At 48.1% G+C, this 16,875-nt stretch overlaps 1 protein-coding gene across 2 annotated transcripts in view; it reads right to left on the reverse strand.

Moving 5' to 3' along the window:
• Positions 1–1,586: 1,586 nt before the first annotated feature.
• The window catches only part of LOC109882414 (E3 SUMO-protein ligase PIAS1), a 39,338-nt gene continuing 24,049 nt past the window's right edge, over positions 1,587–16,875 (reverse strand). For both annotated transcript variants that reach the window (XM_031832909.1, XM_031832908.1), the window contains exons 6-13: positions 14,468–14,602; positions 13,762–13,867; positions 12,961–13,034; positions 12,623–12,783; positions 9,591–9,721; positions 7,647–7,836; positions 7,118–7,295; positions 1,587–2,445 (exon numbers count right to left, since the gene is read on the reverse strand). In XM_031832909.1, coding sequence (XP_031688769.1) covers positions 2,083–2,445; positions 7,118–7,295; positions 7,647–7,836; positions 9,591–9,721; positions 12,623–12,783; positions 12,961–13,034; positions 13,762–13,867; positions 14,468–14,602 — 1,338 coding nt within the window. In that variant the 3' untranslated portion in view covers positions 1,587–2,082. The remainder of the gene's footprint in view (positions 2,446–7,117; positions 7,296–7,646; positions 7,837–9,590; positions 9,722–12,622; positions 12,784–12,960; positions 13,035–13,761; positions 13,868–14,467; positions 14,603–16,875) is intronic.

Genomic DNA, 16,875 nt, shown 5'->3' on the forward strand with positions numbered 1-16,875 from the left:
CTATAGGATGAACCTATAGGATGACCCTATCAGGATGACCCTATCAGGATGCCCCTATCAGGATGACCCTATCAGGATGACCCTATAGGATGACCCTATCAGGATGACCCTATAGGATGACCCTATCAGGATGACCCTATCAGGATGACCCTATCAGGATGACCCTATCAGGATGACCCTATAGGATGACCCTATCAGGATGACCCTATCAGGCATACGATGCTGCCGTCAGACATTCAAAAGTCACGTTGAGCAACAATTCATCCGACCCACAAGGACACAGCATGGTGATTACAGATCCACTGTGGTGACCGAACACGAGAGGCTGTGAGACGGAGAGACTTCTTCCCGATTCGGCTCACATGGAGCCTCAAACCCTGGACCACTGCCTCACAAAACACACGTGACCCGTTGTCCTGAAGGGTCGTGACCCGTCGTGTTACAGAAAAGCCTGTTAAAAAGAAAAAAATGCCATCACAAGTTGGGAGACACTTCAAGGAGTGAGTGTTACAGATCCCATCTCCAAAGCTAAACATTTAAAAAGTCTGTTTTATTCAACAACAACACAAAATAACGTTTGTGAATAGTGAGAAAGAACGAGTCGAAGATACACCTTGCATTGAAAAGGTAAATACTTCCATTTAATATAATAATGAACTGAATTGAAATCATATTAGGTCTTCCTTATCCCCAAAATGGACACATGGCGGCTATTTCAACACTATTTTACCAGACAATACAGCATGGTATTTCTTACGCGAAAACAACTACAAGATGAACTCGGCAGGAAAATAAGGTTTCCTCAGCTAAATAGAGATGAGAGAGGAGCACAGACAACCCACAGTAGTATATAACCAGCCCGTGTATAACCTGGGTGCCAGTCCGTTTGTGCCATCATTCCACTCCTCAATCACCGTAGTGGATCTATAACCAGCCCGTGTATAGCCTGGGTGCCAGTCCGTTTGTGCCATCATTCCACTCCTCAACCACCGTAGTGGATCTATAACCAGCCCGTGTATAGCCTGGGTGCCAGTCCGTTTGTGCCATCATTCCACTCCTCAACCACCGTAGTGGATCTATAACCAGCCCGTGTATAGCCTGGGTGCCAGTCAGTTTGTGCCATCATTCCACTCCTCAACCACCGTAGTGGATCTATAACCAGCCTGTGTATAGCCTGGGTGCCAGTCCGTTTGTGCCATCATTCCACTCCTCAACCACCGTAGTGGATCTATAACCAGCCTGTGTATAGCCTGGGTGCCAGTCAGTTTGTGCCATCATTCCACTCCTCAACCACCGTAGTGGATCTATAACCAGCCCGTGTATAGCCTGGGTGCCAGTCAGTTTGTGCCATCATTCCACTCCTCAACCACCGTAGTGGGATCTATAACCAGCCCGTGTATAGCCCGGGTGCCAGTCAGTTTGTGCCATCATTCCACTCCTCAACCACTTATTGTTTGGTGATGACGAGGAGTGGAATGATGACACAAACAGACTAGGTACCCAGGCTAGCCTGTGTAATCCTAGCGACAACAATAGATGGACAGTAGATGGAGGTAGGGGAGAGAAGAAGAAATGCTTTTAAAAAAAAACAGCACACATTGATCTAACATAACTTAAAAAGCATCATAAATAATGCCTTGAAAATAATTAAAAAATACAATAGAATTTGACCACAGAATGTTCGACAGAAAATACAATCCACAGTGATGACGAAAACAGAAAAAAAACGGACAGATTCTCTTTTGGCGCCAAAAGCGGCAGTAAAAACACACGTTTTGAGACCAGAAATAATGCCGTTGACGGGGGAAAACGTTGAAATAAAAACAGTGTTAACGAAGTACAAAAAAGGTCATATATAATATAATCAAAACGAGGAAAACGTGAAGAGGCTGTTGTTTTTTAAAGCCTCCGGTAATCCCACAGAAGAAGAAAAAAAGAAAAAAAAATAAACAAGTAAAGTTACTCCCTCATCATCAGGATTTTGTTTACGGTAACATTTAAAAATAGATATTTTTTTCCTCTCTGTACATAGCACTGTTTCTTTCCCTTTAGTTTTCTATTTACAAAACAAAACTCTGGTTTCTATTCTTTCTCCTCCAGTTGTTTTTTCCCCCCAGTTCTGTACGGACATAAGCCCCTTCCCTTCAGTCTAGTGAGATCACGTCTGGTATGGAGCCATATATGACTGTCGCCGCTGCGTTCGACTGCTGTCCCTTTCTCTATCCGATCCCTCTCTCTCAAACTACTTGACGACACCAAGACTGAGCTGCTACCGCTGTTGCTGCCCCCGTTGGCTGCTGCCAGGGCACTGCTCACACCGCCAGGGGTCCCTGATTGGTCCAGGAACATCTGGGAGGAGCTATAGGGCAGGAAGCGGTTCAGGAGCAAGTCGTGGTCATCGGAGGCTGAGGCCGCCGCAGCTGCGGCCATCACCATGTTGTAATGCTACAGAGAGAGCGAGAGAGAGAGAGAGGAGGGAGGGTTATCACCATGTTGTAATGCTACAGAGAGGGAGAGAGAGAGAGAGAGAGAGAGAGAGAGAGAGAGAGAGAGAGAGAGAGAGAGAGAGAGAGAGAGAGAGAGAGAGAGAGAGAGAGGAGGGAGGGTTATCACCATGTTGTAATGCTACAGAGAGAGAGAGAGAGCAGGGAGGGTTATCACCATGTTATAATGCTACAGAGAGAGAGAGAGAGAGAGAGAGAGAGAGAGAGAGAGGAGGGAGGGTTATCACCATGTTGTAATGCTACAGAGAGAGAGAGAGAGAGAGAGAGAGAGAGAGAGAGAGAGAGAGAGAGAGAGAGAGAGAGAGAGAGAGAGAGAGAGAGGGAGGGTTATCACCATGTTGTAATGCATAGAAGGAGAGAGAGAGGAGAGAGAGAGAGAGAGAGAGAGAGAGAGAGAGAGAGAGAGGAGGGAGGGTTATCACCATGTTGTAATGCTACAGAGAGAGAGAGAGAGAGGGGGGAGGGTTATCACCATGTTGTAATGCTACAGAGAGAGAGAGAGAGAGAGAGAGAGAGAGAGAGAGAGAGAGAGAGAGAGAGAGAGAGAGAGAGAGAGAGAGAGAGAGAGAGAGAGAGAGAGAGAGAGAGAGAGAGAGAGAGAGAGAGAGAGAGAGAGAGAGAGAGAGGAGGGAGGGTTATCACCATGTTGTAATGCTACAGACAGGAGGGAGGGTTATCACCATGTTGTAATGCTACAGACAGGAGGGAGGGTTATCACCATGTTGTAATGCTACAGACAGGAGGGAGGGTTATCACCATGTTGTAAATGCTACAGACAGGAGGCAGAGAGGAGGGAGGGTTATCACCATGTTGTAATGCTACAGACAGGAGGCAGAGAGGAGGGAGGGTTATCACCATGTTGTAATGCTAGAGAGAGAGAGAGAGAGAGAGAGAGAGAGAGAGAGAGAGAGAGAGAGAGGAGGGAGGGTTATCACCATGTTGTAATGCTACAGAGAGAGAGAGAGAGAGGGGGGGAGGGTTATCACCATGTTGTAATGCTACAGAGAGAGAGAGAGAGAGAGAGAGAGAGAGAGAGAGAGAGAGAGAGAGAGAGAGAGAGAGAGAGAGAGAGAGGAGAAGAGAGAGGAGAGAGAGAGAGAGAGAGAGAGAGAGAGAGAGAGAGAGAGAGAGAGAGGAGGGAGGGTTATCACCATGTTGTAATGCTACAGACAGGAGGGAGGGTTATCACCATGTTGTAATGCTACAGACAGGAGGGAGGGTTATCACCATGTTGTAATGCTACAGACAGGAGGGAGGGTTATCACCATGTTGTAATGCTACAGACAGGAGGCAGAGAGGAGGGAGGGTTATCACCATGTTGTAATGCTACAGACAGGAGGCAGAGAGGAGGGAGGGTTATCACCATGTTGTAATGCTACAGACAGGAGGCAGAGAGGAGGGAGGGTTATCACCATGTTGTAATGCTACAGACAGGAGGCAGAGAGGAGGGAGGGTTATCACCATGTTGTAATGCTACAGACAGGAGGCAGAGAGGAGGGAGGGTTATCACCATGTTGTAATGCTACAGACAGGAGGCAGAGAGGAGGGAGGGTTATCACCATGTTGTAATGCTACAGACAGGAGGCAGAGAGGAGGGAGGGTTATCACCATGTTGTAATGCTACAGACAGGAGGCAGAGAGGAGGGAGGGTTATCACCATGTTGTAATGCTACAGACAGGAGGGAGGGTTATCACCATGTTGTAATGCTACAGACAGGAGGCAGAGAGGAGGGAGGGTTATCACCATGTTGTAATGCTACAGACAGGAGGCAGAGAGGAGTGTCAAATAAATCACAATTATTTATAAAGATTTTTTTTTACATCAACAGTTACAGCAACGTGGGCCAGACCACAACGCGCAGAAGCAACGTGGGCCAGACCACAACGCGCAGAAGCACCGTGGGCCAGACCACAACGAGCAGAAGCAACGTGGGCCAGACCACAACGCGCAGAAGCAACGTGGGCCAGACCACAACGAGCAGAAGCAACGTGGGCCAGACCACAACTCGCAGAAGCAACGTGGGCCAGACCACAACTCGCAGAAGCAACGTGGGCCAGACCACAACTCGCAGAAGCAACGTGGGCCAGACCACAACTCGCAGAAGCAACGTGGGCCAGACCACAACTCGCAGAAGCAACGTGGCCAGACCGCAACGAGCAGAAACAACGTGGCCAGACCGCAACGAGCAGAAACAACGTGGCCAGACCGCAACGAGCAGAAGCAACGTGGGCCAGACCGCAACGAGCAGAAGCAACGTGGGCCAGACCGCAACGAGTAGAAGCAACGTGGGCCAGACCACAACGAGCAGAAGCAACGTGGGCCAGACCACAACGAGCAGAAGCAACGTGGGCCAGACCACAACGAGTAGAAGCAACGTGGGCCAGACCACAACGAGCAGAAGCAACGTGGGCCAGACCGCAACGAGCAGAAGCAAAGTGGGCCAGACCACAACGAGCAGAAGCAACGTGGCCAGACTGCAACGAGCAGAAGCAACGTGGGCCAGACCACAATGAGCAGAAGCAACGTGGCCAGACTGCGTGGGGCGGACTGTAACGTGGGCCAGACCGCAACGTGCAGAAGCAACGTGGGCCAGACCACAACGAGCAGAAGCAACGTGGCCAGACTGCGTGGGGCGGACTGTAACGTGGGCCAGACCGCAACGTGCAGAAGCAACGTGGGCCAGACCACAACGAGCAGAAGCAACGTGGCCAGACTGCGTGGGGCGGACTGTAACGTGGGCCAGACCGCAACGTGCAGAAGCAACGTGGGCCAGACCACAACGTGCAGAAGCAACGTGGCCAGACTGCGTGGGGCGGACTGTAACGTGGGCCAGACCACAACGAGCAGAAGCAACGTGGGCCAGACCACAACGAGCAGAAGCAACGTGGGCCAGACCACAACGAGTAGAAGCAACGTGGGCCAGACCACAACGAGCAGAAGCAACGTGGGCCAGACCGCAACGAGCAGAAGCAAAGTGGGCCAGACCACAACGAGCAGAAGCAACGTGGCCAGACTGCAACGAGCAGAAGCAACGTGGGCCAGACCACAACGAGCAGAAGCAACGTGGGCCAGACCACAATGAGCAGAAGCAACGTGGCCAGACTGCGTGGGGCGGACTGTAACGTGGGCCAGACCGCAACGTGCAGAAGCAACGTGGGCCAGACCACAACGAGCAGAAGCAACGTGGCCAGACTGCGTGGGGCGGACTGTAACGTGGGCCAGACCGCAACGTGCAGAAGCAACGTGGGCCAGACCACAACGTGCAGAAGCAACGTGGCCAGACTGCGTGGGGCGGACTGTAACGTGGGCCAGACCGCAACGTGCAGAAGCAACGTGGGCCAAACCACAACGAGCAGAAGCAACGTGGCCAGACTGCGTGGGGCGGACTGTAACGTGGGCCAGACCGCAACGTGCAGAAGCAACGTGGCCAGACTGCATGGGGCGGACTGTAACGTGGGCCAGACCGCAACGAGCAGAAGCAAAGTGGGCCAGACTGCAACGTGCAGAAGCAACGTGGCCAGACTGCGTGGGGCGGACTGTAACGTGGGCCAGACTGCAACGTGCAGAAGCAACGTGGCCAGACTGCGTGGGGCGGACTGTAACGTGGGCCAGACTGCAACGAGCAGAAGCAACGTGGCCAGACTGCGTGGGGCGGACTGTTATGTGGGCCAGACCGCAACGAGCAGAAACACAATGATAAAAAAAGAGCTCCAGAGAAGAAAGCAGACTGGCCGCACCAGGACCAGCTGTAGAAGTGACTAAAAGCAGTACATGATCCTGTTCTACGATGGTTGTCTCCCAGTGTGTTGTCTGGTTCTATCGTGTGAAGTCGTTACCTGACGGTTCTATCGCGTGAAGTCGTTACCTGACGGTTCTATCGCGTGAAGTCGTTACCTGACGGTTCTATCCTGTGAAGTCGTTACCTGACGGTTCTATCTTGTGAAGTCGTTAACTGACGGTTCTATCTTGTGAAGTCGTTACCTGACGGTTCTATCGTGTGAAGTCGTTACCTGACGGTTGTCTGGTTGTCTCCTGTGAAGTCGTTACCTGACGGTTCTATCCTGTGAAGTCGTTACCTGACGGTCGTTACCTGACGGTTGTCTCCTGTGAAGTCGTTACCTGACGGTTCTATCGTGCGAAGTCGTTACCTGACGGTTCTATCTTGCGAAGTCGTTACCTGACGGTTCTATCTTGCGAAGTCGTTACCTGACGGTTCTATCTTGCGAAGTCGTTACCTGGCGGTTCTATCTTGCGAAGTCGTTACCTGGCGGTTCTATCTTGCGAAGTCGTTACCTGACGGTTCTATCTTGCGAAGTCGTTACCTGACGGTTCTATCTTGCGAAGTCGTTACCTGACGGTTCTATCTTGCGAAGTCGTTACCTGACGGTTCTATCTTGCGAAGTCGTTACCTGACGGTTCTATCTTGCGAAGTCGTTACCTGACGGTTCTATCTTGCGAAGTCGTTACCTGACGGTTCTATCTTGCGAAGTCGTTACCTGACGGTTCTATCTTGCGAAGTCTTTACCTGACGGTTCTATCTTGCGAAGTCTTTACCTGACGGTTCTATCTTGCGAAGTCTTTACCTGACGGTTCTATCTTGTGAAGTCATTACCTGATGGTTGTCTCCCTGGAGGAATGAGAAGAAGTTGAGGTCCAGGTCATTAGGGGTGTGGTAGTAGTGGCTGTAGTCCTGTATGAGGGGGGGTGGAGGGGGGATATAGCTGGTCTCAACAGGAGGCATGCTGGGAGCTCTTGCCACCGGAGATACCTGGCTGTGGAGGTTCAACACGCTGCAGGGAGAAGACGACGATGAAGATTACGTATTGAACAAAATGTCCAACGGAAATTAGTGTTCTCAAATTTATCCCAACTCCTCAAAACACACATACAGGTTCTAAAACACACATACAGGTTCTAAAAAACACATACAGGTTCCAAAACACACATACAGGTTCCAAAACACACACACAGGTTCCAAAACACACATACAGGTTCCAAAACACACATACAGGTTCCAAAACACACATACAGGTTCCAAAACACACATACAGGTTCCAAAACACACATACAGGTTCCAAAACATAAACGCCCCAGGAACAGTTCCAAGGGGTTAGCAGGACGCGACATCAGAGGTGACGTACCCCTTGCTGATAGGCGGTGAGGCAGGGGACAAGGAGGAGGAGGAGGGACAGGCCCTCTTGAGAGGAGGCTCGTCGTCCAGATCGTCGTCTGAAGAGCTGTCCAGAGTCAGATCAATCACCACCAACTTATTGGTACTGCTGTGGGATGAGCTGTTCCTGTGGTGCTCCGATTCTACTGTCCGACACGACTCTGCAAGAGGGTGAATCCTTCTGTCAATCCATCTACAATAACACAAAAAGACTGTGTGCATGCATTGAGTGCTGTGAAACTTCAAAGTGGTTTGAAACTAAGGCAGTGGGGTCCTCGAGCCTGTTTCCCGGAGAGCCAACCAGTACTGAATTTGGACTATCCCAGAGCTAGCACACAGCAAGGATAAACCAACTTTTAAAGCGAGTCAACTAGCTAGCTAGCTGTTTAGTTTTCTAGCCACAGCAGTCAACTAGCTAGGTAGCCACAGCGGTCAACTAGCTAGGTAGCCACAGCGGTCAACTAGCTAGGTAGCCTCAGCGGTCAACTAGCTAGGTAGCCTCAGCGGTCAACTAGCTAGGTAGCCTCAGCGGTCAACTAGCTAGGTAGCCTCAGCGGTCAACTAGCTAGGTAGCCTCAGCGGTCAACTAGCTAGGTAGCCTCAGCGGTCAACTAGCTAGGTAGCCTCAGCGGTCAACTAGCTAGGTAGCCTCAGCGGTCAACTAGCTAGGTAGCCTCAGCGGTCAACTAGCTAGGTAGCCTCAGCGGTCAACTAGCTAGGTAGCCTCAGCGGTCAACTAGCTAGGTAGCCTCAGCGGTCAACTAGCTAGGTAGCCTCAGCGGTCAACTAGCTAGGTAGCCTCAGCAGTCAACTAGCTAGGTAGCCTCAGCAGTCAACTAGCTAGGTAGCCTCAGCAGTCAACTAGCTAGGTAGCCTCAGCAGTCAACTAGCTAGGTAGCCTCAGCAGTCAACTAGCTAGGTAGCCTCAGCAGCCAACTAGCTAGGTAGCCTCAGCAGCCAACTAGCTAGGTAGCCTCAGCAGTCAACTAGCTAGGTAGCCTCAGCAGTCAACTAGCTAGGTAGCCTCAGCAGTCAACTAGCTAGGTAGCCTCAGCAGTCAACTAGCTAGGTAGCCTCAGCAGTCAACTAGCTAGGTAGCCTCAGCAGTCAACTAGCTAGGTAGCCTCAGCAGTCAACTAGCTAGGTAGCCTCAGCAGTCAACTAGCTAGGTAGCCTCAGCAGTCAACTAGCTAGGTAGCCTCAGCAGTCAACTAGCTAGGTAGCCTCAGCAGTCAACTAGCTAGGTAGCCTCAGCAGTCAACTAGCTAGGTAGCCTCAGCAGTCAACTAGCTAGGTAGCCTCAGCAGTCAACTAGCTAGGTAGCCTCAGCAGTCAACTAGCTAGGTAGCCTCAGCAGTCAACTAGCTAGGTAGCCTCAGCAGTCAACTAGCTAGGTAGCCTCAGCAGTCAACTAGCTAGGTAGCCTCAGCAGTCAACTAGCTAGGTAGCCTCAGCAGTCAACTAGCTAGGTAGCCTCAGCAGTCAACTAGCTAGGTAGCCTCAGCAGTCAACTAGCTAGGTAGCCTCAGCAGTCAACTAGCTAGGTAGCCTCAGCAGTCAACTAGCTAGGTAGCCTCAGCAGTCAACTAGCTAGGTAGCCTCAGCAGTCAACTAGCTAGGTAGCCTCAGCAGTCAACTAGCTAGGTAGCCTCAGCAGTCAACTAGCTAGGTAGCCTCAGCAGTCAACTAGCTAGGTAGCCTCAGCAGTCAACTAGCTAGGTAGCCTCAGCAGTCAACTAGCTAGGTAGCCTCAGCAGTCAACTAGCTAGGTAGCCACACCAGTCAACTAGCTAGGTAGCCACACCAGTCAACTAGCTAGCTAGCTGTTTCGTTTTCTAGCCACAGCAGTCAACTAGCTAGGTAGGAGGTGGTGGTTTGGGAACTACTGCAATAGAGGATTAAGTTGGCCACGTACCATCAGCGCCGTTGAATGAAGCAGATACCTCTGTGACCTCCTTCTTCGACCTCATGGGATACCAGTTCCCGTCCTCTTTAAACTGGATCTCATCACAGTCCTCACAGCTGTTCAGGATCTCCATGAACAACCTGCAGAGAGAGAGAGACACACACACACACACACACACACACACGAGGAGGAGATTAGAAATAGGTGCTACTGTACTGCTATGCATTGGATGATAGAATAAAGACATGTGTTTGGAGTTTTCCCCTGTCAGAGAGACGAAGAGAGACGTAGAGAGAGACAGAGAGAAAGTGAGAGAGACGGAGAGAGAGACGGAGAGAGAGACGGAGAGAGAGACGGAGAGAAACGTAGAGAGAGACAGAGAGAAAGTGAGAGACGGAGAGAGAGATGGAGAGAAACGTAGAGAGACAGAGAGAAAGTGAGAGACGTAGAGAGAGACGGAGAGAGAGACGGAGAGAGACGGAGAGAGACGTAGAGAGAAGGAGAGAGGCGTAGAAAGAAGGAGAGAGGCGGAGAGAGACGTAGAGAGAGACGGAGAGAGACGAGAGAAAGTGAGAGAGACGGAGAGAGTTGTAGAGAAAGTGAGAGACGGAGAGAAAGTGAGAGAGAGCCGGACCGAGAGATAGTTCCACGAAAAGAGGGCCTTTTTGGGTCCCTTTGATATTTTTTTTTGTAGAACTTGGGCACAAATGTTTAATTTTAAAAGCCTGCTATATTAAATGAAGTTCCCTTTAATATTGAACAAGCGAAGAACTTTTTTGTATGAATAAAGTTAAAATTGCCCAAAAATGTGGTATTTTGCCATGAATCTTGTGTAAATTCTTGGAAGATTTTAACCCATCATTGTAAAGCTTTAGCTATTTGGTTGATTTAAACAGTCATTTCTGAAGATGCTTATTTAATTAATGCGATTTTTTTTTAAATATTTGTTTTTTTAAATGATAGATTAGTGATTCGTTTACATATGTCCCTCATTTTAAAAAGGTCAACCCCCTGTTACGTGAACTGAACTCAAACAACAATTTTATTATTGTGACACTATCCCTTTAAAAAAATTATTATAATAATAATTCTAAAAAGGAACATTGACGATATAAAGCTTTGTACACATTGGACGTTCTAAGTGACTCGAATCCTATTGTTTTGCATATCTAACCTGAATCAGTTGTTTTTCCCAGCAGTCTGAACAGCCAAAAAAAGGACATGGAATAAGGATATTTCCGGCCACAATTCAAACCACATTTGCAAGTGGTTTTAAAATCAGATACAAATCTGATTCCTAGCCATGTGACTTGCGTCTGAACGGTCAAATCTGATGTAAGTGGTTTTTAGACTGTTATTTGGCATAATTGCTAGCTGCTCTGTTGACAGTTTGACAAGAACATGTTCTAGCTAACTAGCTTGTTAATCATTTTACAAACAAATTAGTGAACGTGTTCGAAAACTAAACAGCTACCTAGCTAGTTGACTGGTGTGGCTAGAAAACTAAACAGCTACCTAGCTAGTTGACTGGTGTGGCTAGAAAACTAAACAGCTACCTAGCTAGTTGACTGGTGTGGCTAGAAAACTAAACAGCTACCTATCTAGTTGACTGGTGTGGCTAGAAAACGAAACAGCTAGTTGACTGGTGTGGCTAGAAAACGAAACAGCTACCTAGCTAGTTGACTGCTGTGGCTACCTAGCTAGTTGACTGGTGTGGCTACCTAGCTAGTTGATTGCTATGGCTAGAAAACTAAACAGCTAGCTAGCTATATGACTGCTGTGGCTACCTAGCTAGTTGACTGCTGTGGCTACCTAGCTAGATGACTGCTGTGGCTAGAAAACTAAACAGCTAGCTAGCTAGATGACTGCTGTGGCTAGCTAGTTGACTGCTGTGGCTAGAAAACTAAACAGCTAGCTAGCTAGTTGACTGCTGTGGCTACCTAGCTAGTTGACTGCTATGGCTAGAAAACTAAACAGCTGGCTACCTAGCTAGTTGACTGCTGTGGCTAGAAAACTAAACAACTAGCTAGCTAGATGACTGCTGTGGCTAGAAAACTAAACAGCTAGCTAGATGACTGCTGTGGCTAGAAAACTAAACAGCTAGCTAGCTAGATGACTGCTGTGGCTAGAAAACTAAACAGCTAGCTAGCTAGTTGACTGCTGTGGCTACCTAGCTAGTTGACTGCTGAGGCTTGAAAACTAAACAGGTAGCTAGCTAGTTGACTGCTGTGGCTACCATGCTAGTTGACTGCTGAGGCTAAAAAACTAATTAGCTAGCTAGCTAGATGAGTGCTGTGGCTAGAAAACTAAACAGCTAGCTAGCTAGATGAGTGCTGTGGCTAGAAAACTAAACAGCTAGCTTGCTAGATGACTGCTGTGGCTAGAAAACTAAACAGCTAGCTAGCTAGTTGACTGCTGTGGCTACCATGCTAGTTGACTGCTGAGGCTAAAAAACTAATTAGCTAGCTAGCTAGATGAGTGCTGTGGCTAGAAAACTAAACAGCTAGCTAGCTAGATGAGTGCTGTGGCTAGCCAAAAAAAGGACTCGTTTTAAAAGTTGGTTTATCTTATCCTTGAAGAATCTAAAATATATTTAGATTTGTTTAACACTTTTTTGGTTACTACATGACTCCACATGTGTTATTTCATAGTTGATGTCTTTACTATTATTTTAGAAATTTTTTGAAAATAGTAAAAAATTAACTTTTGACTGGTACTGTATGTGACGTGGGCCTGTGTGGCTCCGTTGGTAGAGCACGGGGCTTGCAATGCCAGGGTAGTGGGTTTGAGAGGTAAGGGAGGGTAAGGTGGGGGAGGGTAAGGGAGGGTAAGGGGGGGGGGGGGGGGGGGGTAAGGGAGACGGGGAGTAAAGGGGGGGTAAGGGGGACGGGGGGTAAGGGAGGGTAAGGTGGGGAGGGTAAGGGAGGGTAAGGGGGACGGGGACGGGGGGTAAAGGGGGTAAGGGGGACGGGGGGTAAAGGGACGGGGGGGTAAGGGAGGGTAAGGGGGGGGGGGTAAGGGGGGGCAGCAGCAGAACGAACCCGTCGATGATGAGGTGTTGGTAGGGGGCCTTCTGATCACAGACAGGACACACCCACGTGGGTTTCTTCTCATTCATCTGGATGTAAAGCGTAGCGTCGAAACACTGGAGGTGGGAACACGTCAAGGCTCTGCACGGGATCATCAGACGCATCTTCCCCAGCTAGACAGGAAACAGGAAACAGGAACATACATCAACATCATAAGGACTGATAATTACATTTTACTGTGATTTTGATGCGTTTCCTCTACTAATTACCCAGGTTGAATGCACTGATTTGACTGTAAATCTGATTAAGAACGTCTGCTAAATTACTAAAACGTAAATGAGTGTACGTACCGGACAGAGTAGAGAGACTCGTAGACTGGTGGTCGCAATCTCACTGTCAGGGTCTGCTGTTAACTTCTCTTTGACTGTGGAGAGAGAGACAATACAATCTCTGCTGTTAACTTCTCTCTGACTGTGGAGAGAGAGACAACACAATCTCTGCTGTTAACTTCTCTCTGACTGTGGAGAGAGAGACAATACAATCTCTGCTGTTAACTTCTCTTTGGCTGTGGAGAGAGAGACAACACAATCTCTGCTGTTAACTTCTCTCTGACTGTGGAGAGAGAGACAACACAATCTCTGCTGTTAACTTCTCTCTGACTGTGGAGAGAGAGACAACACAATCTCTGCTGTTAACTTCTCTCTGACTGTGGAGAGAGAATACAATCTCTGCTGTTAACTTCTCTAACTGTGGAGAGAGAGAGAGACACACACAACACAATCTCTGCTGTTAACTTCTCTGACTGTGGAGAGAGAGAGAGACAATACAATCTCTGCTGTTAACTTCTCTGACTGTGGAGAGAGAGAGAGACACACACAGAGACAACACAGAGACAACACAGAAACAACACAGAAACAACACAGAGACAACACAGAGACAACACAGAGACAACACAGAGACAACACAGAAACAACACAGAGACAACACAGAGCATAATGAGCTGGATGGCAGCAATAAAGATCCCGGTCCCAATCCCCCAGCTTGGTGCCTTAAGAGTCAGCTCCTATGGTCCATTAGGGTCTTGGGTTCACAGTACCAACAGATCTGGGACGAGGCCTGGCAGCACAGTCTAATATCAGAGAGCCACCTACTGAGAGCTCTGGAGTGGTCTGGGTTGCGGATGCCTTTGGCTCGTAGTCTCTGTAGCAGGGTTGTGGATGTCTGCTGTCTCGCCAGGTAGACTGCCATGGAGAAACTCTGAGAGAGGAGACAACAGGGAGGGAGGTTATCACAATGAACCACGATGACACAAAACAATGGAACAGAATAGAATAACATTCTCCATGCTCTGTGGGCTTCACAGCAGCAACCACACGGTATACAAACACTGGTCTATATCTTTATGCCACAGCTTTATCCAACAGTCTTTGCTAACATCTATTTCAGTAGTTTGTCAGCCTGCCAGCCTGCCTTAGGGTTGCAAAATACTGGTCATGTTCCCAAATTTCCCAGGTTTCCAGAAATCCTGGTTGGTGGATTCTGGATTTCTTGCTTATTCTTATCTGATCCCGGGAATCTTCCAATCGGGATTCTAAATAACCTGCCTATCTGAGGTCCATGACATCACGATAGATTCCTTACCCTGCCTATCTCTGAGGTCCATGACATCACAACAGATTCCTTACCCTGCCTATCTCTGAGGTCCATGACATCACAATAGATTCCTTACCCTGCCTATCTCTAAGGTCCATGACATCACAACAGATTCCTTGACATCACAATAGATTCCTTACCCTGCCTATCTCTGAGGTCCATGACATCACAACAGATTCCTTGACATCACAATAGATTCCTTACCCTGCCTATCTCTGAGGTCCACGACACCACGATAGTGTTGGGTACTGTGGTGGACAGTCTGACCAGTGACGTGATGTTGATGGGGCGACTCGGCCGTTTGGGTTCCACTCCGTTTTTGGTTGGAGGAAGGTAGCTCTGAGGAAGAGGTGAGACAACAGGGTCAATGTCAAGTTGGGAAGAGCAGGACGCTAGGCTAACAAATCCAAAAATGGTGGGTTCAAGTCCCACAGGGATAACATACACTGAACACAAACACAACTGAGTTACAGTTCATATATGGAAATCAGTCAATTGAAAATAAATGTATTAGGCCCTAATCTATGGATTTCACATGACTGGGAATACAGATATGCATCTGTTGGTCACGATACCTTTAAAATTAAAGGTAGGGGTGTGGATCAGAAAACCAGTCAGTATCTGGTGTGACCACCATTTGCCTCATGCAGCGCTACACATCACCTTCACATAGAGTTGATCAGGATGTTGATTGTGGTCTGTGGAATGTTGTCCCACTCCTCTTCAACGGATGTGTGAAGTTGCTGGATATTGGCGGGAATTGGAACACGCTGTCCAACATGTCAATCCAGAGCATCCCAAACATGCTCAATGGGTGACGGGTCTGGTGAGTATGCAGGCCATGGAAGAACTGGGACATTTTCAGCTTCCAGGAATTGTGTACAGATACTTGCGACATGGGGCCATAACCCCACCGTCACCATGGGGCACTCTGTTCACAACGTTGACATCAGCAAACTGCTCGACCACACAACGCCATACACACTGTCTGCCATCTGCCCGGTACACATGAAACCGGGTTTCATCCGTGAAGAGCACACTTCTCCAGCGTGCCAGTGGCCATCGAAGGTGAGCATTTGCCCACGGAAATCGGTTACGACGTCGAACTGCAATCAGGTCAAGACGACGGGCCCACAGATGAGCAGTTTCTGCAGAAATTATTTTGGTTGTGCAAACCCAGTTTCATCAGCTGTATGAGTGACTGGTCTTAAGACGATGTGGAGATCCTGGGTTGGCGTGGTTACACGTGGTCTGCGGTTGTGAGGCCCAGTTAAACGTACTGCCAAATTCTCTAAAATGATGGAGGCGGCTCATGGTAGAGAAATTAAACATTAAATTCTCTGGCGACTGCTCTGGTGGACATTCCTGCAGTCAACATGACAAATGTGTTGTGTGACAAAACTGCACATTTTAGAATGTCCCCAGCACAAGGTGCACCTGTGTAATGATGATGGAGTATTAATCAGCTTCTTGATATGCCACACCTGTCAGGTGGATGGATTATATTGGCAAAGGGAGAAATGTTCACTAACAGGGATGTAAACAATTTGAAAGAAATAAGATTTTTTTTGTGCGTATGGAACATTTCTGGGATCTTTTATTTCAGCTCATGAAACTTGGGACCAACACTTGTCATGTTGAGTCTATATTTTTTGCTGGGTGTACTAAAATAAAAGGTATTACTGTCAAGCACTTTGGATAAAAGTGTCATTACTTGAGCATTGCTTAATGCAGTGTTTCCCAATCCTGGTCCCGGGGAACGAAAGGAGTGCAAACTAACACATTTGATTCAATAAAAGGCTTGATGAGGGAGCTGATGAGTGCAATACTGTGTTTTAGTATGAGGGCAAAGACAAACCATGTAGGACCAGGATAATGTTTTAGCACTAGAGCACCATGTAGGACCAGGATAATGTTTTAGTACTAGAGCAAAGACAAACCATGTAGGACCAGGATAATGTTTTAGTACTAGACCACCATGTAGGACCAGGATAATGTTTTAGTACTAGACCACCATGTCGGACCAGGATAATGTTTTAGTACTAGACCACCATGTAGGACCAGGATAATGTTTTAGTACTAGACCACCATGTAGGACCAGGATAATGTTTTAGTACTAGACCACCATGTAGGACCAGGATAATGTTTTAGTACTAGACCACCATGTAGGACCAGGATAATGTTTTAGTACTAGACCACCATGTAGGACCAGGATAATGTTTTAGTACTAGACCATCATGTAGGACCAGGATAATGTTTTAGTACTAGACCACCATGTAGGACCAGGATAATGTTTTAGTACTAGAGCAACGATACACCATGTAGGACCAGGATAATGTTTTAGTACTAGACCACCATGTAGGACCAGGATAATGTTTTAGTACTAGACCACCATGTAGGACCAGGATAATGTTTTAGTACTAGACCACCATGTAGGACCAGGATAATGTTTTAGTACTAGACCACCATGTAGGACCAGGATAATGTTTTAGTACTAGACCACCATGTAGGACCAGGATAATGTTTTAGTACTAGACCACCATGTAGGACCAGGATAATGTTTTAGTACCAGACCACCATGTAGGACCAGGATAATGTTTTAGTACTAGACC

The sequence above is a fragment of the Oncorhynchus kisutch genome, linkage group LG10 (genome assembly GCF_002021735.2).
Source record: "Oncorhynchus kisutch isolate 150728-3 linkage group LG10, Okis_V2, whole genome shotgun sequence".
NCBI classification, from domain to species: Eukaryota; Metazoa; Chordata; class Actinopteri; order Salmoniformes; family Salmonidae; genus Oncorhynchus; species Oncorhynchus kisutch.